The 23772-nt window shown below is 43.0% G+C and overlaps 1 protein-coding gene across 1 annotated transcript in view; it reads right to left on the reverse strand.

Moving 5' to 3' along the window:
- Window positions 1-23772, reverse strand: part of LOC126455687 (uncharacterized) — a 647280-nt gene that overhangs the window by 15143 nt on the left and 608365 nt on the right. The window contains exons 9-11 of the mRNA XM_050091455.1: window positions 9949-10242; window positions 6632-6751; window positions 2928-3066 (exon numbers count right to left, since the gene is read on the reverse strand). Of these exons, the coding sequence (XP_049947412.1) occupies window positions 2928-3066; window positions 6632-6751; window positions 9949-10242 (553 nt within the window). The remainder of the gene's footprint in view (window positions 1-2927; window positions 3067-6631; window positions 6752-9948; window positions 10243-23772) is intronic.

The raw sequence follows: 23772 nt of genomic DNA on the forward strand, positions 1-23772 counted from the left end.
TCCACGCGCTTTCAAATCGAAACTGGAGAGATTCCGCATGGGTCACTCCTTCTATTCTGTCAAGGAGTTCCTTGAGAAATTAAGTTCATTCTTATTGTATTGTTGATTGCGTTTACTTAAACTTATGGACTGACTTTTCCGTGTTCATAAACATTTATTTTTATCTGTTATTACTTTTATGTTGTAATTTCATGTACTGACACGTTCCATGACTTTTGAGATTTGCTCCTCAATTTGTTCCTACGGAAACTGATGTGTAAATAAAAATAATAAAACAGGAAAACACTACGTGCCATAACCTGATTTCCCTGAAACTTTGCTCTGTGGAAGAGGGGTCAAAATAAGCGAAGACATGACTCTGCTCATCCGTAGATTCTCGACCGTTTCTGAGAAAACGACGTAAGTTACATGCCTTTTAGCACTCTGCCTTTTGCACTTTGCAACCAATTCGGCTGAGATTTCCGCACGCTACAAGGCATATAAAATACGTCTAAAACTTTTTCTCAGAAATGGTCGAATAACTACGGTTAAACCAAGACACGCGTTCGCTTATTTTGACTCCTGTTACAGAGATCGAACTTCCAGGGAAATTGGGTTGTGGCACTTCCCGTGTTGTCCTCGTAAGTATTTTCCTTCTGGTTTAATTTTATTTAGGAATGCTAGTCCAGTGCATGTGCGATTGTGCCAGCTTTGGAAAGTAGCAGGAACTTACTGGTGATATAAAAGACGTGAAAATGGGTTGTGGATCATTTCGTGGTAGCTTAGTAAGAAACTGCGTGCACACAAAACTGCACAGATCAATAAGTAATATTAAATTCATAATCTAAGGACTGGAGGTACGTCCTGCCGCCTGATCTTAATACGTAGCGGACGGATTCCGTGTTTACTCATGTTTCGCCCATCATCCGTCATCCATTATTTGTCTGAAGGAGCAATCTGCTGTGACACATTTGAACTGCTATTTAGATGCTATTACCAATAGTCAGTGTATCAAACTTGATTGCATTCATACACTTTTTGCTTATTTAGCATTCAGATATTTCAAATTGTTACTGTTTCCGTCTTAAAGGTTCACCTGCTTTTAGTAATAGCCCTTTTCAGAAAAGGGAAGGAAATGAATTAGTGTGAAAAACTTTCGGACATTTTTGACAATGATTGTTCAGATGTTCCTAATGAGAATGAAAATCCGGGAGATTGTGTGAATGTTTTTATGGCTCGGAGGAAGATTCCAGTGACAGTGAGATAAGATATGCAAAGAAGCTTAAGGCAGCAATGTTTTCATGTGATAGCAACAATAACGATGAAGTTGATTCTGTTCTTGGGAGTGAGTCGTTTTGCGAATTATTTGTTGATTTTTACACCATATTAAACGATTGCTTGCAATATACCGAGTGAACAAAAAGTCAGTATAAATTTCAAAACTTAAAAACCACGGAATAATGTAGATAGAGATGTAAAAATTGACACACATCCTTGGAATGACATGGGGTTCTATTAGAACAAAAAAAAAGTATTGCTACATGCGTGAAATATCTCTTGCGCGCGACGTTTGGTAATGATCGTGTGCTCAACCACCACTTTCGTCATTCTTGGAGACCCAGGTCCCCAGACCTCAGTCGGTGCGATTATTGGCTTTAGGGTTACCTGAAGTTGCAAGTGTATTGTGATCGACCGACATCTCTAGGGATGCTGAAAGACAACATCCGACGCCAATGCCTCACCATAACTCCCGACATGTTTTACAGTGCTGTTCACAACATTATTCCTCGGCTACAGCTATTGTTCAGGAATGATGGTGGACATATTGAGCATTTCCTGTAAAGAACATCATCTTTGCTTTGTCTTTCTTTGTTATGCTAATTATTGCTATTCTGATCAGATGAAGCGCCATCTGTCGGACATATTTTGAACGTTTGTATTTTTTTGATTCTAATAAAACCCTATGTCATTCCATGCATGTGTGTAAATTTGTACGTCTCTATCTACATTATTCCGTGATTTATTCAGTTTTCAAATTTATACTGACTTTTGGATAACCCGGTATTATAGACATTAGAATAGTTATGAGTGTACCAAACTTTAACTTCTGTTAAATATTTATCTGCAGTGAATACAAAATTTCAAAACAAATGCAGTCTAGATTTGCACTGACATTGCTCTAGTATGCAAGCCCATATAAATGGCGTAATTTGGTTAGCGATTGTACAAAATACAACAGATGACAGAAAATGTTGTATTAGAGCCAAATACCTAAAACCTGCTGAAAATGACGTGAACCAATCCTAACACAAACTTCATGAGACTTCCAACTTTAGTTTCACATCCTGACCTTTCAATCTTGCAAAAAAAAAAAAAAAAAAAAAAAAAAAAAAAAAAAAAAAAAAAGTCTTGGTTTCCTTCACTCAGCAGAGGTTTTTGTTCAAACATGTTTTCAGAATGTATGCTCCAATATGTAAGATGAAGGAAATGTTATGAAAAAAAGATTAGAGTCGTACACTTAAGATTACAAAAAGCTCCAGAGAAGGAAATAAAAAATTTTGCTCTAAGAAAAGGTCACATGTTATGAAGTGGTGATAACAGCTTTTATGGTGGAGCAGAAAATAGCGTCCAGGCACTGCGATACAAAATACATCGTCGTACGAAATATTAACTGGTGAGCCCTGCTGAAGCATAATCATCACTCGATGAATGAAGGAGTTAAAGCGACCATAACAAAATACAATCAAGCGTAATGCATAAATCTAAGACTAAGCAAGATGGGAGGTAAACGCCTAACGTCTTTCAGTTCGATTGTCAGGATGCCGGGAATAGGCGATAATATTAATGAGAAAATTGCAGCACAAAATCAACAGAGACATTGTAGGATTTCAGGCTTGCTCTGCAGCGACTACTGCAACACGAAATAAGAGATGAAACAGCGGACGTACCTGGGCCGATGCTGCGGAGTTCTGCTCTCTTCTGCGCGGCTCGCGCATTCTTGAACCAGTACACCACGTTGTTGACGTCTAGCTGCTTCCGCCCGCGCCGAGATTCCAAAGTATTTAGTTCTTTGACGTACTGCTGGATCTGAAATACCACAAAGTCACTTCAGTGGGTGCAATTACTTATTGACAGGCAAGTTAGATAATTTTTTTACTGTCACTTATATTCTTTTTTTTTTTTTTTTGACATTCCATTGAATGAGACGTGTATTACTTTTGATTTTCACTTATTGTTTCTAGGCAGACTCTTCCTTCAAACACGTGTCACTGATCTTTAAAAAACAAAATGATCACTGGAAGTCTAATCGAAATCATATCCATCTTTCATTACTCCAGAGAAATGGTTTCTAATGCAGCCCTTACGTACGTGGCATAAGTGAGGGCACAAAATTGTTGTTGATGAACAACCCTCACGTTTTATAACATATTGTGTTACAGGACAAGCAATAGTCCAGAAATAACTAAAAATTATTGATAGATTTTCAACTGTGTCTGCCGCAGTTACAAGTACAATAGGGAAATCATATACTAGCAGCCCTGTGACGTACGAAAATGTGCTGAAAAGTAATGCCTCCGAATTTTTTACTTGAAAAATCTTAAGGCGTTTCAAATAAAAAAGTATTAACATTCTACATAACTATTCTTAATGTCTAGATATTTATTTGTCAACATAGTCAACCTGACGACGAACACATTTCTCGGAACGAGAGACCAGTTTGTTAATACCGTCACTATAGAATGTTTTATTTTGTTGATAGAGCCACAAGCTCACGTCTGCTTCCACCGCTTCTGCATTATCAGATTAAGTCTTCGAATGTGTTCCCTAACGACTGGAAACATGAAAATCGGATGGGGCCAAGTCGGGACTGTATGGAGGATAATCGATAACAGCGAACCAAAGGCGTCGGATTGTTGCAGACGTCGTAGCGCGTGTGTGTGGTCTAGCGTTTTTATGCTGAAGAACAGGGTACTCCATGGGTGGACGAACTCTTCAAATTGTCCTCCTCGGTAGCTGGGCCGTCAGCGCGGCGGACTGCTAACCAAAGGGACCAGGATTCGATTAACGGGCTGGTCGGAGATTTTTCTCCGCTCGGGAATAATTGACATTCCACTGTTGATACCGCTGTATGGGCACGTCCCAAAAACCGATTTAAAAAAATTGCTTTGAATTTAGTTTTCTGAGGGTCTCTCAGGACACTGACATAGGTACGTTGCACACCGCTATGTTAAACGCTACAATTCGGTGTCACTTAGCGGAAGAGGATTACAAATTGCGTCAGCCAAGTCGACTGAGAACGATGCATGACATGCAACACCTCAAGTGATATTGAGAACAGAATAAAAAGTTCCAAGGCATTACTTTTCAGCACGTCCTCATACTTCCTTAGAATTTGAACTTTAATGTTTTTCTTTTGTGGCTCTAAATTTTCTATCGTGTAAATAAAGGACAACTATGAAACCTACCTCAAGTGAACTGCCAGTAACGGCATTGTGTTGAAAATAGACAGTACGTGACCTCACTTAGGCGGAAAAGCAGGTAACTCCACCAAGATATTACTTTTAATTTTAGGTTTCTCATACAGTTTGAAGACGTACTCGACAGAAATCTTTATGAAATTATGCTATGCAGTGTGTGTGTGTGTGTGTGTGTGTGTGTGTGTGTGTGTGTGTGTGAGAGAGAGAGAGAGAGAGAGAGAGAGAGAGAGAGAGAGAGAGAGAGAGAGACAGAGAGAGAGAGACAGAGAGAGAGAGAAAGGGAGGGACGGAGAGAGAGAGAGAGAGAGAGAGAGAGAGAGAGAGAGAGAGAGAGACACATTTTTCTGGTCACTATGTTTTTGTTATTTATCTTAGAAGAAAGATTAAGGAAAGGCAAACCTACGTTTCTAGCATTTGTAGACTTAGAGAAAGCTTTTGACAATGTTGACTGGAATACTCTCTCTCAAATTCTAAAGGTGGCAGGGGTAAAATACAGGGAGCGAAAGGCTATTTACAATTTGTACAGAAACCAGATGGCAGTTACAAGAGTCGAGGGGCAGGAGAGGGAAGCAGTGGTTGGGAAGGGAGTGAGACAGGGTTGTAGCCTCTCCCCGATGTTATTCAATCTGTATATTGAGCAAGCAGGAAAGGAAACAAAAGAAAAATTCGGAGTAGGTATTAAAATTCATGGAGAAGAAATAAAAACTTTGAGGTTCGCCGATGACATTGTAATTCTGTCAGAGACAGCAAAGGACTTGGAAGAGCAGTTGAACGGAATGGACAGTGTCTTCAAAGGAGGATATAAGATGAACATCAACAAAAGCAAAACGAGGGTAATGGAATGTAGTCGAGTTAACTCGGGTGATGCTGAGGGAATTAGGTTAGGAAATGAGACACTTAAAGTAGTAAAAGAGTTTTGCTATTTGGGGAGCAAAATAACTGATGATGGTCGAAGTAGAGAAGATATAAAATGTAGACTGGCAATGGCAAGGAAAGCATTTCTGAAGAAGAGAAATTTGTTAACATCGAGTGTAGATTTAAGTGTCAGGAAGTCGTTTCTGAAAGTATTTGTATGGAGTGTAGCCATGTATGGAAGTGCAACATGGACGATAAATAGTTTGGACAAGAAGAGAATAGAAGCTTTCGAAATGTGGTGCTACAGAAGAATGCTGCAGATTAGATGGGTAGATCACATAACTATTGATGAAGTATTGAACAGAACTGGGGAGAAGAGGAGTTTGTGGCACAACTTCACAAAAAGAAGGGACCGGTTAGTGGGACATGTTCTGAGGCATCACAAATGTAGCACTGGAGGGCAGCGTGGAGGGCAAAAATCGTAGAGGGCGAGCAAGAGATGAATACACTAAGCAGATTCAGAAGGATGTAGGTTGCAGTAAGTACTGGAAGATGAAGAAGCTTGCACAGGATAGGGTAGCATGGAAAGGTGCATCAAACCAGTCTCAGGACTGAAGACCACAACAACAACAACAACAACATGTTTTTGTTACCTGTTTACTGTATTAACTCAGTAAGCCGCAAAACATCCTAAAATCCTGGCGCTCGAGCTCTTCTTTTATGGAGCAGTACCCTTTAATACGATCGTCACCAACCATGATCGATAAGTTTCGCTTTGGAACCAGAATCATGAATATATTTGTCACTCAATTTCTTTGTTGCTTCTGTAATAAACACATTAACTCCGAAACTGATCTTCGTTAGCACTAAATGGCTTTAAAGACTTGTGGTTTCATTGTTTCATGTAAGCAAGTGACGCAGAAGTAACATAACGGTGCTGCCCATGTACTCACAGTGACTGGAGGTACGACTATTGTCAGGAAAAAAATATTTTTTAAATTTGGAAATCATATTTGTTAGCTTTCCCTCCACTGCTGAACCACTGTTCGATCAACACTGCTCCATCGTTAAGATTCCCAACCGTTTGGACGAAACGAAAAGCTCAGCACGATTAAAGGTCTTTGCTATGACCATACCACTGTTGCATTAAAACATTAAAAGCTGTAGAGCTTAAGAGCGGATGTGCAAACCGTATTGCGTGCAGTGTCCTGTTGTCGAACTTCAGTCGTTATTCCTTCGGCCATGGCCAGCAACGAACTCGCCTGACTCTGGTGTTGGCGCCTTCAACAGCGGCAACCAGCTCAACCGCGGGAACTCACCTGCTGCCTGCTCGGGTGCTGGTTCTCCGCAAACCACCGCTGCAGCCTCGGTAGTTCCAGCTCCGGGTCGAAACTGGTACGCATCCGCGTCTTCTGCGTCGGGTACTGGCTCTGCACAGTCTGAAAATCACATTTAAATTGATAGTTTTAGGTATTTGTTACTTTCAAATAACTACTGTATACATTTAGTAACAAACCAATTCCTGTCCGCGGTCATTGGCTTGGAGTAATTCTATTGTGAACGCTAGAGCAGCTTTTCCGGTTTCCGGGTGTGAAAGGGGGGAGGGGGAGGATGGAACTGTTCAGCAGCCTGGAAATAAATGGCCTTCCTTCCCTTAATCCTGCGACATGGTGGAGGTCTGGCCCGATTTCTGTTTCCAAAGGCGAGTGGTTTCCACAGGATTGCCGGAATTTTCTAATATCCTCAGATGGGCGGCAGGGAACAGTACCTTGCTGGTCCAACTGAAGTACCTACATTCCGCTCTGGAGCCTGACTGGCCGAGAGATAATTTTATGGAGCGGTTTTCTAGCTCGCGAAATCGGGAGTCGGCCGACAACTGTCGCGAGGGTAGGAGGGGAGTCGCGGTCCTTCGGGGTGGCGCTGAGGCTTTAAATGTGTTGGCCCACGACGTAGGGAGTGAGTGATTCTCAGTGACCAATGAAAGTAGGTTTCCGGCTTTTATGAGAAAGGAAGCGACTCAATGAATTAGCATTTGCCAGGTGAACGGAAGTCTGACGTTACACGCATACATCGCTAGGCAACGTACGGTAGAGTACCCTGTACCACTACCAGTCATTTCATCTCCTGTTCAGCTCGCAACCAGAGCGAGGCAATGATGACTGTCTTCATGCCTCTGTGTGTTAGCTACATCGGATATTTAGTGTGCTATCATCTGTCAATGAGGCTATACGTGTTTTGGTGGGATCGCACATTATTTACAAAAATAAGAGAACCTGTATGAAATTTTGCTACAAGAACAAAATAAACTGCAGTATAATTTTAGGAATATTAAATAATGATTTTGGTGAGTGAAATATTACAAAATGATGTTGGTGAGCCTGCTATGAGAAAAATTAAAGTTTACGAGTGCTATAAGCGTTTTGAAGGAGCTTGTGAAGAAGTTACGTAGATCGCCGAATCACGATCTGATATGTTGGTGATAATGGAAAATCAACAGGCCTACTCCATGAGATTTTTTCTTATGTTTTGGGTATGAAACGCAAAATTCGTTAAAAAATTGCTGAATTTAGAACAAAAATAGCGTCAAACCTATCATTTGCGTGAAGCATTATGAAAAAATGCCCGAATCTGTGGCGTAACTGTTCATGGCTTTTGTACCACGACATTACGTCTATTCACACTTTTTGCTTGTTGGTGAATTTTTGCATAATGCAGTACTGTAATGATGCTCCAGCCTCCATATTTGTACACATTGTCTCATGTGACTTTTCGTACTCAATAATAAAAAAACATAAATGAGATTAAAAATATGAGGGTAGGACGACTAAAAGCCATCGTAAACACCGAGTTCCAGTATTGTTTCTGAAATTTAGAAAAGCGCTGACACAGATGTATGACGTCTAATGAGGCCTGAAAAACAAATTCCCGTTCAGTTTTTGGGGTTTCGTGCCTCGGCCTGTAAAAAACGGAACCCTTTAAGATCACTTTGTTGTTCGTCCGTACGTCTCTCTCTCTGTCCGTTTATTAAGAACCCTTTTCCTCAGGAACGGGTAGGCTTATCAGGTTCAAATTTATGCCACATATTAAGGTTTATAATCCTTGGCGGTGTAAAAATTTTAAGCTTCTAAGTCAGTTTAAACAAGAGATACGGCCGTTTACGTCACATGTTTTAATACTCGGAAAAACTCAGTGATCAAAACCTACATGGTACTTGTCGTTGACCTATAATCATTAAATTTCGCCAGAAGCAAGGTTTCAAAGTACAAATAAAGGGAAAAAATCCCAAAATTGTTAATGTGTAATTATATCAGACGAAAATATTTTTTAATCCTTTTTTATCCATATGCGTGTGTTTCCACCTGTTAAGGCACCTTTCCCCTGTAACAGGTTGGCCTATCAAAATCAAATTATTGTCACATTCTTAAGTCTATCATCCCTTGTCGGTGCAAAAATGTTAAGCTTCTAAGTCAGTGAGATCAAAAGATCGGCAATTTATGTCATATATTTTTAAATTCGCAAACCCACTCATTGAAACCTATGGGGTACTTATCGCTGACTTAGAGTCATGAAATTCCGCAAAGCAAAGTTTCATAGTACCGGTAAAGGAATAACATCCTAAATTATTAATTTGTAACTATGTGACACGAACAAATATGTCATTTTTTATCTGTCTGTATCTCTGTCTGCCCTGTTAAGACCTCTTTTTCTCACGAACGAGTTGGAATATTGAATTCAAATATATATCATAATATTCCGTCGTTTATGTCACATAGTTTGATACTCGCAAACTCACTCATCAAAACCTATAGGCTACTTCCCTTGGAGTAGAATCTTGAAATTTAACAAGAAGCATGTACTATTAAAGTAAAAAAAAATATCTGCAAATTGTTAAACTGTAATCATGTCAGAGAAAAAATACCTTTTTGAGTTAGATAGAGCAGCAATCAGTCGTAGAATTAAGTTGCTTTAATATGACATTTGTAGTCACAACGCAGATCAGATTTCGACCTGTGTCAGCTCATTATCAATGCAGTGCGGAATTGTAGCAGTTGTTCGTGCTCAAGTGAATGCCTACACAGTTCAGCCATTAATGGTTGAGCTGTGTAAGCATTCACTTGAGTATGAACAACTGCTACAATTCCGCACTGCATTGATAACGACCTGACACAGGTCGAAATCTGATCTGCATTGTGACTACAAATGTCATATTAAAGCAACTTAATTCTACGACTGATTGCTGCTCTGTCTAACCCAATATAACCACAGTCGTTGCGTGCACCCACCCCATGGAGGGCAACCTGATGAAATACCTTTTTGCCATAGAGAGATACATTTTGAAACGGTCTCGTAATTTTCGGGACCAATATCTTGTCAGTATCTATACCGAACATAGGCAGAAATCATTGAGATTCTCGATTCCAAGGGTGGATGGGCTATAGGTACATATACCTAATTAACTTTACACGAAACCCTAAATGCGCGAGTCCTAGAAATCTGATGAAACGTAGATGACGCTGCATTACACGACACCATGCGCATGTGAATGAAGGAATTTATAACAAACGTTGCCATTCAGATATCGGTCCATTCAGGCGCTCTGTACAACAGCCTTGCAGTTACGGCAGGACGTGCTCACCTGGAGGGCAGGGTGCAGCCCCTCGGGCGTGCGGTCTGGAGCAGAGACGCCAGCTGCAGCGACCGCAGCAGCGGCGGCGGCAGCGGCCGTCGCAGCTGAGGGCTTGGGGACGACGGGCGGGCTGTACTGCGGCGGGGGCGGTTGCGGGGGCGGCGGCTGCGGAGGCGGGTGCCGGTGGTAGCCCGACACCTGCGCGTTCCACCACTGCTCGAACTTGCGGCGGCACTCTTCGTTCAGCTCGGGGTGCGGCGCGCCAGTGGGGCTCGAACCGCGGCACATGTAGGACAGCACCATCTGCCAAAACAAACACACCGCTTGTTACTGGGCAGCACACACAGTGCGTCACAGTTCCTTTAGAACTGCTGTGTGATATGCTATCTCGTGGCGAGTTGTGTCATTAGGATCCTTGATGCTTCAATAATAGCCATGTAGAAGGTCGAAGTATAGCTTCACTGAAGCAGGCGTCCTGACCACAAAAGCGATAGTACGGACCTCACACTTGTCGGAAAATTGCGGTAGAGCAGCGAGGCACCATCAAGTGTTTTTCAGTCTTCTATTAAGGAAAGGCAAACCTACGTTTCTAGCATTTGTAGACTTAGAGAAAGCTTTTGACAATGTTGACTGGAATACTCTCTTTCAAATTCTAAAGGTGGCAGGGGTAAAATACAGGGAGCGAAAAGCTATTTACAATTTGTACAGAAACCAGATAGCAGTTAAAAGAGTCGAGGGGCAGGAAAGGGAAGCAGTGGTTGGGATGGGAGTGAGACAGGGTTGTAGCCTCTCCCCGATGTAATTCAATCTGTATATTGAGCAAGCAGTAAAGGAAACAAAAGAAAAGTTCGGAGTAGGTATTAAAATCCATGGAGAAGAAATAAAAACTTTGAGGTTCGCCGATGACATTGTAATTCTGTCAGAGACAGCAAAGGACTTGGAAGAGCAGTTGAACGGAATGGACAGTGTCTTCAAAGGAGGATATAAGACGAACTTCAACAAAAGCAAAACGAGGGTAATGGAATGTAGTCGAGTTAACTCGGGTGATGCTGAGGGAATTAGATTAGGAAATGAGACACTTAAAGTAGTAAAGGAGTTTTTCTATTTGGGGAGCAAAATAACTGATGATGGTGGAAGTAGAGAGGATATAAAATGTAGACTGGCAATGGCAAGGAAAGCGTTTCTGAAGAAGAAAAGTTTGTTAACATCGAGTACAGATTTAAGTGTCAGGAAATCGTTTCTGAAAGTATTTGTCTGGAGTATGGCCATGTATGGAAGTGAAACATGGACGATAAATAGTTTAGACAAGAAGACAATAGAAGCTTTCGAAATGTGGTGCTACAGAAGAATGCTGAAGATTAGATGGGTAGATCGCATAACTAATGAGTAGTATTGAATAGAATTGTGGAGAAATTTGTGTCACAACTTGACTAGAAGAAGGGATCGGTTGGTAGGACATGTTCTGAGGCATCAAGGGATCACCAATTTAGTCATGGAGGGCAGCGTGGAGGGTAAAAATCGTGGAGGGAGAGCACGAGATGAATACACTAAGCAGATTCTGAAGGATGTAGGTTGCATTAAGTACTGGGAGATGAAGAAGCTTGCACAGGATAGGGTAGCATGGAGAGCTGCATCAAACCAGTCTCAGGACTGAAGCCCACAACAACAACAACATCGTTTGTGAGCGAGAATTCATCTAATTCGAGCGGAATATCGAGAGGCAGGTTCCTGGTCGCTTTCCCACGACACTGACCCAGTCCACAAAGTGAAGATTGTGCGCGGGTTTTTGGACGGCAAACGGACCACAGTCCTGAGTCACCCGCCGTATTCACCGGATTTGGCCCCAGACGACTCCTTGTTCCAAATATTGAAGTTGGCAATGAAACGACACAATTATGATGCAATTCAGAACATCAAAGAAAACTGCACTGCAGAAGTAAATGCAATTCAACGAAAAAGACTACAGTATCTGTACGAAAACACTTTAAAATGATTTTAGCTGCCAACTTATTCAGGAGGAAGACCATTTTGAATAAATGCTGTGATTTTGTGAATATAAAACACAGATTTTATTTCTCATACTCGCAGTCCTAACGGAACTGGGACACACTGTGTAGATGCAAAGACAAAGAATGGCAAGAAATTTCGACAATTACATGTACTGGGGTATGTTCACTTCTGCCAAATGTGAAAGAGCTAGAATGAATCGTATGCCACTTGCCCACTTGATATCTGGCGATGGACCCTACCACTCATATTTATATACACCATCTGACTAAAAAATTCGGACACCCGCTTGTAATGCGGAATTGACGAGAACCGGACCCAACAGTATAAAAAAAGGAGGTGGGGAGTATAGTATTGTCAGTAGCAAGACAGTAACAGCAGAACGGGTGTCAGGATAGCTGACTTCCAACGTGAACTTTCGTAAGACACCACCTGAGTTACAAATCCATCACGGACATTTCAGTACTTCTAAAGTGGATCGAATCTACTGCTGTGTACACGCGAAAGAAGAAGCGCAGATAAACCGAGACCATGCAGACTGCATGTTCTGACGGCCCAGCATTGCAGATGGTGGATGTAAAATATGGCATGAAATCGATGGGACAAATTACTGCTGAATTCAAGTAGTACTAGAAGTTCAGTTGACGCAAAGACTGTGCGTGGGGACGTGAAAAAAATGGGGTATAATGGCCCTGCAGCTCCTTATAAGCTGCGCATTTCTGTAGTCAGTGCTAAGTGGCGCGTGAGTGGTGTGAAGAGCGATGCCACAGGTCAATGGAGGACTGGATACGAGTGATTCATGGTGATGAATCACGCTGCAGCCTGCAGCAATCCGATGATAAGGCTTGGGTTTGGCGAATGCCGGGAGAACGTTACCTGCCGTCATGTTTAGTGGTAACAGTAAAGTACAGAGGAAGTGATACTACGGTATGGAGTGTTTTTCGTGGTTGTAATCTACATCTACATCTACATCTACATTGATACTCCGCAAGCCACCCAACGGTGTGTGGCGGAGGGCACTTTACGTGCCACTGTCATTACCTCCCTTTCCTGTTCCAGTCGCGTATGGTTCGCGGGAAGAACGACTGCCTGAAAGCCTCCGTGCGCGCTCTAATCTCTCTAATTTTACATTCGTGATCTCCTCGGGAAGTATAAGTAGGGGGAAGCAATATATTCGATACCTCATCCAGAAACGCACCCTCTCGAAACCTGGCGAGCAAGCTACACCGCGATGCAGAGCGCCTCTCTTGCAGAGTCTGCCACTTGAGTTTATTAAACATCTCCGTAACGCTATCACGGTTACCAAATAACCCGGTGACGAAACGCGCCGCTCTTCTTTGGATCTTCTCTATATCCTCCATCAACCCGACCTGGTACGGATCCCACACTGATGAGCAATACTCAAGTATAGGTCGAACGAGTGTTTTGTAAGCCACCTCCTTTGTTGATGGACTACATTTTCTAAGCACTCTCCCAATGAATCTCAACCTGGTACCCGCCTTACCAACAATTAATTTTATATGATCATTCCACTTCAAATCGTTCCGTACGCATACTCCCAGATATTTTACAGAAGTAACTGCTACCAGTGTTTGTTCCGCTATCATATAATCATACAATAAAGGATCCTTCTTTCTATGTATTCGCAATACATTACATTTGTCTATGTTAAGGGTCAGTTGCCACTCCCTGCACCAAGTGCCTATCCGCTGCAGATCTTCCTGTATTTCGCTACAATTTTCTAATGCAGCAACTTCTCTGTAAACTACAGCATCATCCGCGAAAAGCCGCATGGAACTTCCGACACTATCTACTAAGTCATTTATATATATATTGTGAAAAGCAATGGTCCCATAACACTCCCCTGTGGCACGCCAGAGGTTACTTTAATGTCTGTAGACGTCTCTCCGTTGATAACAACATGCTGTGTTCTGTTTGCTAAAAACTCTTCAATCCAGCCACACAGCTGGTCTGATATTCCGTAGGCTCTTACTTTGTTTATCAGGCGACAGTGCGGAACTGTATCGAACGCCTTCCGGAAGTCAAGAAAAATAGCATCTACCTGGGAGCCTGTATCTAATATTTTCTGGGTCTCATGAATAAATAAGGCGAGTTGGGTCTCACACGATCGCTGTTTCCGGAATCCATGTTGATTCCTACATAGTAGATTCTGGGTTTCCAGAAATGACATGATACGCGAGCAAAAAACATGTTCTAAAATTCTACAAGAGATCGACGTAAGAGATATAGGTCTATAGTTTTGCGCATCTGCTCGACGACCCTTCTTGAAGACTGGGACTATCTGTGCTCTTTTCCAATCATTTGGAACCCTCCGTTCCTCTAGAGACTTGCGGTACACGGCTGTTAGAAGGGGGGCAAGTTCTTTCGCGTACTCTGTGTAGAATCGAATAGGTATCCCGTCAGGTCCAGTGGATTTTCCTCTGTTGAGTGATTCCAATTGCTTTTCTATTCCTTGGACACTTATTTCGATGTCAGCCATTTTTTCGTTTGTGCGAGGATTTAGAGAAGGAACTGCAGTGCGGTCTTCCTCTGTGAAACAGCTTTGGAAAAAGGTGTTTAGTATTTCAGCTTTACGCGTGTCATCCTCTGTTTCAATGCCATCATCATCCCGTAGTGTCTGGATATGCTGTTTCGAGCCACTTACTGATTTAACATAAGACCAGAACTTCCTAGGATTTTCTGTCAAGTCGGTACATAGAATTTTACTTTCGAATTCAATGAACGCTTCACGCATAGCCCTCCTTACGCTAACTTTGACATCGTTTAGCTTCTGTTTGTCTGAGAGGTTTTGGCTGCGTTTAAACTTGGAGTGGAGCTCTCTTTGCTTTCGCAGTAGTTTCCTAACTTTGTTGTTGTACCACGGTGGGTTTTTCCCGTCCCTCACAGTTTTACTCGGCACGTACCTGTCTAAAACGCATTTTACGATTGCCTTGAACTTTTTCCATAAACACTCAACATTGTCAGTGTCGGAACAGAAATTTTCGTTTTGATCTGTTAGGTAGTCTGAAATCTGCCTTCTATTACTCTTGCTAAACAGATAAACCTTCCTCCCTTTTTTTATATTCCTATTAACTTCCATATTCAGGGATGCTGCAACGGCCTTATGATCACTGATTCCCTGTTCTACACTTACAGAGTCGAAAAGTTCGGGTCTGTTTGTTATCAGTAGGTCCAATATGTTATCTCCACGAGTCGGTTCTCTGTTTAATTGCTCGAGGTAATTTTCGGATAGTGCACTCAGTATAATGTCACTCGATGCTCTGTCCCTACCACCCGTCCTAAACATCTGAGTGTCCCAGTCTATATCTGGTAAATTGAAATCTCCACCTAAGACTATAACATGCTGAGAAAATTTATGTGCAATGTATTCCAAATTTTCTCTCAGTTGTTCTGCCACTAATGCTGCTGAGTCGGGAGGTCGGTAAAAGGAGCCAATTATTAACCTAGTTCGGTTGTTTAGTGTAACCTCCACCCATAATAATTCACAGGAACTATCCACTTCTACTTCACTACAGGATAAACTACTACTAACAGCGATGAACACTCCACCACCGGTTGCATGCAATCTATCCTTTCTAAACACCGTCTGTACCTTTGTAAAAATTTCGGCAGAATTTATCTCTGGCTTAAGCCAGCTTTCTGTACCTATAACGATTTCAGCTTCGGTGCTTTCTATCAGCGCTTGAAGTTCCGGTACTTTACCAACGCAGCTTCGACAGTTGACAATTACAATACCGATTGCTGCTTGGTCCCCGCATGTCCTGACTTTGCACCGCACCCGTTGAGGCTGTTGCCCTTTCTGTACTTGCCCAAGGCCATCTAACCTAAAAAACCGCCCAGCCCACGCCACACAACCCCTGCTACCCGTGTAGCCGCTTGTTGCGTGTAGTGGACTCCTGACCTATCCAGCGGAACCCGAAACCCCACCACCCTATGGCGCAAGTCGAGGAATCTGCAGCCCACACGGTCGCAGAACCGTCTCAGCCTCTGATTCAGACCCTCCACTCGGCTCTGTACCAAAGGTCCGCAGTCAGTCCTGTCGACGATGCTGCAGATGGTGAGCTCTGCTTTCATCCCGCTAGCGAGACTGGCAGTCTTCACCAAATCAGATAGCCGCCGGAAGCCAGAGAGGATTTCCTCCGATCCATAGCGACACACATCATTGGTGCCGACATGAGCGACCACCTGCAGATGGGTGCACCCTGTACCCTTCATGGCATCCGGAAGGACCCTTTCCACATCTGGAATGACTCTCCCCGGTATGCACACGGATTGCACATTGGTTTTCTTCCCCTCTCTTGCTGCCATTTCCCTAAGGGGCCCCATTACGCGCCTGACGTTGGAGCTCCCAACTACCAGTAAGCCCACCCTCTGCGACTGCCCGGATCTTGCAGACTGAGGGGCAACCTCTGGAACAGGACAAGCAGCCATGTCAGGCCGAAGATCAGTATCAGCCTGAGACAGAGCCTGAAACCGGTTCGTCAGACAAACTGGAGAGGCTTTCCGTTCAGCCCTCCGGAATGTCTTTCGCCCCCTGCCACACCTTGAAACGACCTCCCACTCTACCACAGGTGAGGGATCAGCCTCAATGCGGGCAGTATCCCGGGCAACCACAGTCTTAGTCCGATCAGGGGATGCGTGGGACGAGCTGGCCGTCCCCGACAAACCCCCATCCGGACCCCCACAGTGATGCCCATTGGCAACAGCCTCAAGCTGTGTGACCGAAGCCAACACTGCCTGAAGCTGGGAGCGAAGGGATGCCAACTCAGCCTGCATCCGAACACAGCAGTTGCAGTCCCTATCCATGCTAAAAACTGTTTTGCAAAGAACGTCTGAACTAATCTACAGAGAGCGCAAACAAATCGACAAAATTTAAACGATTATTAAAATACAAGAGTGCCTAGTAAATGCAGTAATGCTGCTACTTGCGCACTGCTGACACTGCTCGGCGGCGGAAGGAGACTAAGCGAAATTACACTATTCAGGTACTAAAACACGATGCTACACTCTCAAATACTATAATACGCCCGAAATTTATGAATTAAACAATGCAAGTACCAAAAACACGCAAAGAAATTAAGAATTAAACTATGTAACAAATGAGTGAGCTAGGAGTATACGACTTGCTGCTGCAGCTGCTTATCCAACGGCGGCAGGGAGCACACTGACTGCGACCAACCGACACTGGCCGTTCAAAACAAAACCTTGTTGCTCTCAACAAAACGCTAAATGTGGAATGGTTCAAATGGCTCTGAGCACTATGGGACTTAACTTCTTTGGTCATCAGTCCCCTAGAACTTAGAACTACTTAAACCTAACTAACCTAAGGACATCACACACATCCATGCCCGAGGCAGGATTCGAACCTGCGACCGTAGCGGCAGCGCGGTTCCAGACTGTAGCGCCTAGAAGCACTCGGCCACATCGGCCGGCCTAAATGTGGAATGTTGTGAACACATTTTACAGCATTATGTACTGCATGAAGTACAGGAACAGTTCGGTGGCCATGATCCTGTCGTCGTGATAATGTACTGTATCTTAAAGCAACATCTGTCAGGCTACTGTCTTTGGTCAGTAACATCCATGAAATGGACTGGCCTTCCCAGAGCAACAACATGAACCTAATGGACCATCCTTGAATGAGCTAGACCACTGACTTCTCAGCTGACCCCAAAATCCAACACCACTACCTTCTCTGGTTTCGGTTGCTGAGGATACTGGGCTGCCATTCCTCCACAGACATTAAGATACCTCACTGAAAGTGCCCCCAGCAGAATTCAAGCCGTCATAAATGCGAAGGGTGAACACGCTCCATATTAATGTCCACTAATAGGTGTCCTGACTTCCCTAAATCGCTTCCGGCAAACGCCGATATGGTCCCTTTGAAAAGGCACGGCCGATTTCTTTCCCCATCCATCCCTGATCCCAACTTGTGCTGGTGTCCGCATAGTTTTGATCAGATGGTGTTCGTTTAAGTGTAAATAAGATCACAAACGTGTGTGGGCTGACCCTGGAGTCCGGTTACACGTCACTGTGAGTACCGGGCGTGAGTCGTGCTTCGGTAGCTCAGTTGGTAGAGCACTTGCCCGCGAAAGGCAAAGGTCCCGAGTTCGAGTCTCGGTCGGGCACACAGTTTTAATCTGCCAGGAAGTTTCACGTCACTGTTCATTGTAGGAGTGCAGTTCATGATCCTGAGCGTTACAGGTGTGTTTTCCGAGCAATGTCGTTGTAGGAAATGCTGCGATCCCGAGAGGGATGTGATGCTTTGTGCCGATTCACAGATATTCACTCTCGAATGGAACTGCAGACATTCATCATCAGAAGGCGTGCAATTGATGCACTGAGGACAACGATGTGCGAGGGCGGCAGAAATTTCGTATTCTTGCCACTGCAAGGGCGCGACACAGACTTTTACTACGCAGATATTTTAAACGTGCAACTTTAAAAGCCAAACGTGATCTCTGTGAGGCTCCTAGGAACCGACCCGTGATAATCGTGGAGATCTTCCGGAGGTTAATTCTGGGGATTCTGTCTGCAAAATCTAAGAAGATGGAGACTATGTCTACGCGGGGAGGTGATTTGAAGCGGACTGGCAATGGAACGGAGCGCTGTGAGCGGAGAAGATGTGGCTGGAGATTTCTGGCTTTGGGCCAAATGCACTTATCGTCTCACTGTCCAATGGAACCATATTCTGGCTACAATGGTTAAAGGCTGAATCCATGTCATCTGGTTAGAGATTGAAACTGAGGGATAGGTGTAATAACCTCTGAATCCCTTTTCACAGCCCTTGCATGCGGGAGGCATGATCGAAAATACATAGACTGGAAAATAAACGCTAAAAAAATTCTGATGTCGGAGATATGTAACTGAGGACAGACAATGTATTTATATCAACATATGCTTAGTTTATGTATATTTCCAACTTCGTTATAATGTACTAACACACTAATATATTAGCATTAGAAACGAACGTAAAACACCTGCAGAGTATCCTTATTTTGTTGAGCAGAATTAATGTGCACTCAGTTAAAAATTTGTTAATATTAGATCTAATACGACCTGTGTTTAATATCAACAAATAAATAAATAAATAAATAAATAATAATAATAATAATAATAGCAGTAGTAGTAGTAGCACGCCACGTAAATTAGGAGTGCTTCTTGCGTCTCATTGTCCAAGTTTTTCTGTGATATCGTTGGACTCTACAAACAGAGCTGAAGTAACCGCAAGCACTAACTTATGATCAAAGGAAAAATATTGTAATAGGGATCCATTTCATTTCGGGTAATTGAAGCATACCAGAACAGTAATTAAGACTATAAGGTTAATCAGGAGTGTAAGAGGTGAAACAAAGCAAAGATGAAGGTGATCGAGAATAGTAGGAACGAATTGCTGCCAAAATTTTTGGGAAACGTTTTAAAGCTGCTGAGGGACGTAGAACGAGGCAGGTGGTACTCCACTTTTCAGTCTGTCTTTTAAATAAATAGGAATATAATCGTATATTTTGTGCTCTGATAGAGTTTTTTCGCTGGTTCTCTACTTGTCTGAACTACTTACCGTCCATGTTTCATTTCGACAGAAGTCTACATTCCAGACAAATACCTTCAGAAAAGACTTCCTAATATTTAAATCTGTATTCGGTGTTAACAAATTTCGCTTCTTCAGAAAAGCTTTTCTTGCCGTTGCCAGTTCACATTTTATACCTTCATTAGTTATTTTGCTGGTCAAATAGCATAGCTCAACTACTTTTAGCGCCTCGTTTTCTAATCTAATTACCTCATCATCGTTTTATTTAATTCGAGTGCATTCCATTACCCTTGTTTTGCTTTTGTTGATGTTCTTCTTATATCTTCCCTTCAAGACACTGTCCAATCCGTTCAAACGCTCTTTCAAGTCCTTTGCTGTATCTGACAGAATTATAATGCCATCGGCAAACCACAAAGTTCTTATTTCCTGGACTTCCTACTCCAAATTGGATTCCTTAATGCCTTCTCAATCTGCAAATTGAATAACACTGAGGACAAGCTAGAACCCTGTCTCAGCCCCATCTCAACCATTCGTCCCTTCAATGCCCCTCGACTGGTTTCTGTACAAAATGTAAATAGGTTTTCGCTTCCCATATTCTAACCATGATAACTTCAGAATTTCAAACAGTATTTTTCAGTCAACACTGTCAAAAGCTTTCTCTAAGTCTACAATTGCCATAAACGTGGACTTGCCGTTCCTTAACTTCTCTTCTAAGAGAATACGTAGGGTCAGCATAACATCACGTGTTCCTACATTTCTACCATTTTTCCATTCTTTTGTAAATAATTCTTGTTAGTATTTTGCAGCTTTGTCTTATTATTATGATAGTTCCGTAATATTTACACCTGTTTTCCTCGCAATTGGTATCACTACATTTTTCTTGAAGTCTGAGATTATTTCGCCTGTCTCAAAGATCTTACTAACCATGTGTAACGGTTTCGTCATGGCTAGTTCTGCCAAGGATACCAGAAATACTGACGATATGTCTTCTACTCTAGAACCCTGTTTCGACTTAAGTGTTTCAGTAGTCTGTTAAATTCTTAGCGTTACGCATGTATATTTTACATGGTTTCTGTATAGAGCCATGATTACTACCGCTGTCAAACATTTGAGACAGCTACTGATCCGTTTTTACCGAGAGATGCGCTAAAGCGCTTCATATAAATTTCAAATTAATTGATAAGACACAGTATATAAACATAAATGCCACTGATCGAGTCTGTATAATGAGGACCAAGTATGGCGACATCAAAGGAGTTCAGAAGTTCAAGTACCTAGTAGAGATTTTGACTCCAAACAACAATGAAAAGGCAGCAATTGAAGAACGGACAAGAAAAATGGAAATAGCAGTCATATTGTGTCAGAACAAATGTCAATCTAAATCACTCTCGTACCAAGCCAAATTCCAACACTACAGCACAGTCGTCAAACCTGAATGTCTATATGCATCTGAGACAATAGCCAGGAGGGGACTTTCAGACTTGGAAAAGAAAGAACGTAAATTCCATAGAGAGATTCTTGGGCCCAGAAAAATATCTAACGAATTTACGTTCCGCCTAAGATCAAATCAAGAATGGAATCAGAGAGGCTCGCCAACAAGATTCTTCTCTTCCAGGAGAACAGGAAGCCACAAGTTCCCTGGGTGAAAGAAGTGCACTGGGATCTAGAAAAATGCGGGATCACGGCAGAAGAAATTGTGAACAGGCAGATCTTTAGGAAAAAGGTTGCGGAGGTGAAGGATTTCTTCGAGGAGAAAACGAGGAAGAACAGATTATCCTCGGCAGAAGAACGTGCACGAGTGAGCCAACGGATGAAAGAGTACAGGCAAAAGAGGAAAGAAGAGAACTTTAGAAAGTGAGGGAAGTTGTGTAAAAGTAGTCCATAGATGGCTGTAACGAAAATAAATAAATAATCTTTCGCGTTACTACAGAACCACTTGAAAATAGCCGCTCTACATCTGCATATCTACATCTAGAGAAAGATGTACGGTACGGTGCATGGTGGAGGGTGCCCTGTACCATTACTATGCATGTCCTTTCCTGTTCCACTCGTAAATAGAGCGACGGAAAAATGACAATCTATATGCCTTCGTATGAGCCCTGATTTCTTGTACATTAACTTCGTGGTCCTTACGTGCAATGTATGTCGGAAGCAGTAGAATCGTTCGGCAGTCAACTTCAAATGCCGGTTCTCTTAATTTTCTAAATGTGTTTCTCGAAAAGAACAGCACCTTCCCTCCAAAGGTTCCCATTTGAGTTCCCGAGGCATCTCCGTAACACTTACGTATTGTTCGAACCTACCGGTAACAAATCTAGCAGCACGCCGCTGAAATGCTTCGATTTCTTCCTTTATTCCGACCTGGTACAGATCCCGAACACTCGAGCAGTAGTCAAGAATAGGACGCACTAGCATCCTATATGCGGTCTCCTTTACAGGTGAACCACTCTCCTAAAATTTTCCGAATAAACCGAAGTCAACCATTCGTCTTCCCTATCACAGTTCTCACATGTTCGTACCATTTCATATCGCTTTGCTACATATGCCAAGCAGGGCACAGGTAATACAGTATCCTAAAATTTTAAGTTTGATCTTCCTACTTATCGGCATTAACTTAAATTTTTCCTCATTTAGGGAAAGCTGCCATTCATCACACCAAATGGAAATTTTGTCCAAGTCGTCTTGTGTCTTCCTATAGTCGCTCAAGCTCGACATCTAACCGTACACCACAGCATCATCAGCAAACAAACTTCTATTGTAACCCAAGAAAAATGTGTCTTTACCTCTTCCAAAGAGCCAGCTCATTCGTGTAGTCGATACAGGTTGGTTGGTTGGTTGGTTGGTTTTGAGGAAGGAGACCAGACAGCGAGGTCATCGGTCTCATCGGGTTAGGGAAGGACGGGGAAGGAAGTCGGCCGTGCCCTTTGAAAGGAACTATCCAGGCATTTGCCTGGAGCGAGTTACGGAAATCACGGAAAACCTAAATCAGGATGGCCGGACGCGGGATTGAACCGTCGTCCTCCCGAATGCGAGTCCAGTATCTAACCACTGCGCCACCTCGCTCGGTCGATACAGGTGCCACGCAACATCCATTAATCGTTATTCTATTGTGAGGCTGTTTTGGAAGTACTGTAGAACAGTTAGGGACTCGAAGCGTATTACAACTCTCTGACCTTATTGCGCTGCAAAGTATGTGTAACTAATGAACACATTGAATTCTTTCAAACATACAGTTCGAAACAAAATTACAGTTCAAAAGAGGTAAAATCCATACGATGATCACCCTTAGCATACCTTTCGAACTGCCATTAAAGCGTTGATTTGAAAATAAGAATTGATGAGTTCTTTCTAGGCGTTTCAGTCCGGAACCGCGCTGCTGCTGCGGTCGCAGGTTCGAATCCTGCCTCGGGCATGGATGTGTGTGATGTCCTTAGGTTAGTTAGGTTTAAGTATTTCTGAGTCTAGGGGACTGATGACCTCAGATGTTAAGTCCCATAGTCCTTAGAGCCATTTTTTTGAGTTCTTTCTAAGGGGAAACGAACTATCAATCCTGAATGAAATTTCATTACATGCTTTCAGCAAGATTTCGTGAACATACTACATTATTTGTCGAGTGTTGTTTACTTGAACGCTCTGTTCTGTAGGTATATCTTGGGGCACCCATTCATCATAAGAGTTACCCGGTGAAATGTTTGCTGTTTGCCAGAACTATCACGTGATATCCAGGGCTAAGCAGAAAGAGTCTGTGCGATGAGGAGTGACGCAGAAATCCCACCCACACCAGCTGCCAAGAAATGTTTGCATCTGGCTGCACCAAATTTTCCACGACGTAATTCGTTTCGGGTCGAGATAAGAAGCGGCGCGGATGTTGGCTCAGCGAGCGAGTCGCTGCATATTTCCGTCCAGCGCACCTAAGCCAATCAAAGGGCACCTACTTCTCAGCGTAGCAGCCGGGGCGCAGAGGCGCATAGCAAATCATTCCATAAATCCTGGCCCGGGCAGACAATAAGGTGGCGCAGTATTTTATGGGGAATCAAGGCGTCGGATTTGCCTGCGAGTAATCCTGGACAACCTTAGGTGCTGCGCGCTTGAATTATGATTGTATTTACCAGCGCCTGTGTTGACGGGTCCGAGCATTACGAAACGCATCAGCCTGGATTAAGATTTCACGGAGAATTAAGTTCTGAGATACGAGCTCGAGGTAACGCGCTGCTCTGAGGGGAATTAGCTGTTGTATACGGCGCAAGCAGGTCGTCCGCTGGTGACCGAAGAACCACTAA

Source organism: Schistocerca serialis, chromosome 1, assembly GCF_023864345.2.
Source record: "Schistocerca serialis cubense isolate TAMUIC-IGC-003099 chromosome 1, iqSchSeri2.2, whole genome shotgun sequence".
Taxonomy (NCBI): Eukaryota; Metazoa; Arthropoda; class Insecta; order Orthoptera; family Acrididae; genus Schistocerca; species Schistocerca serialis.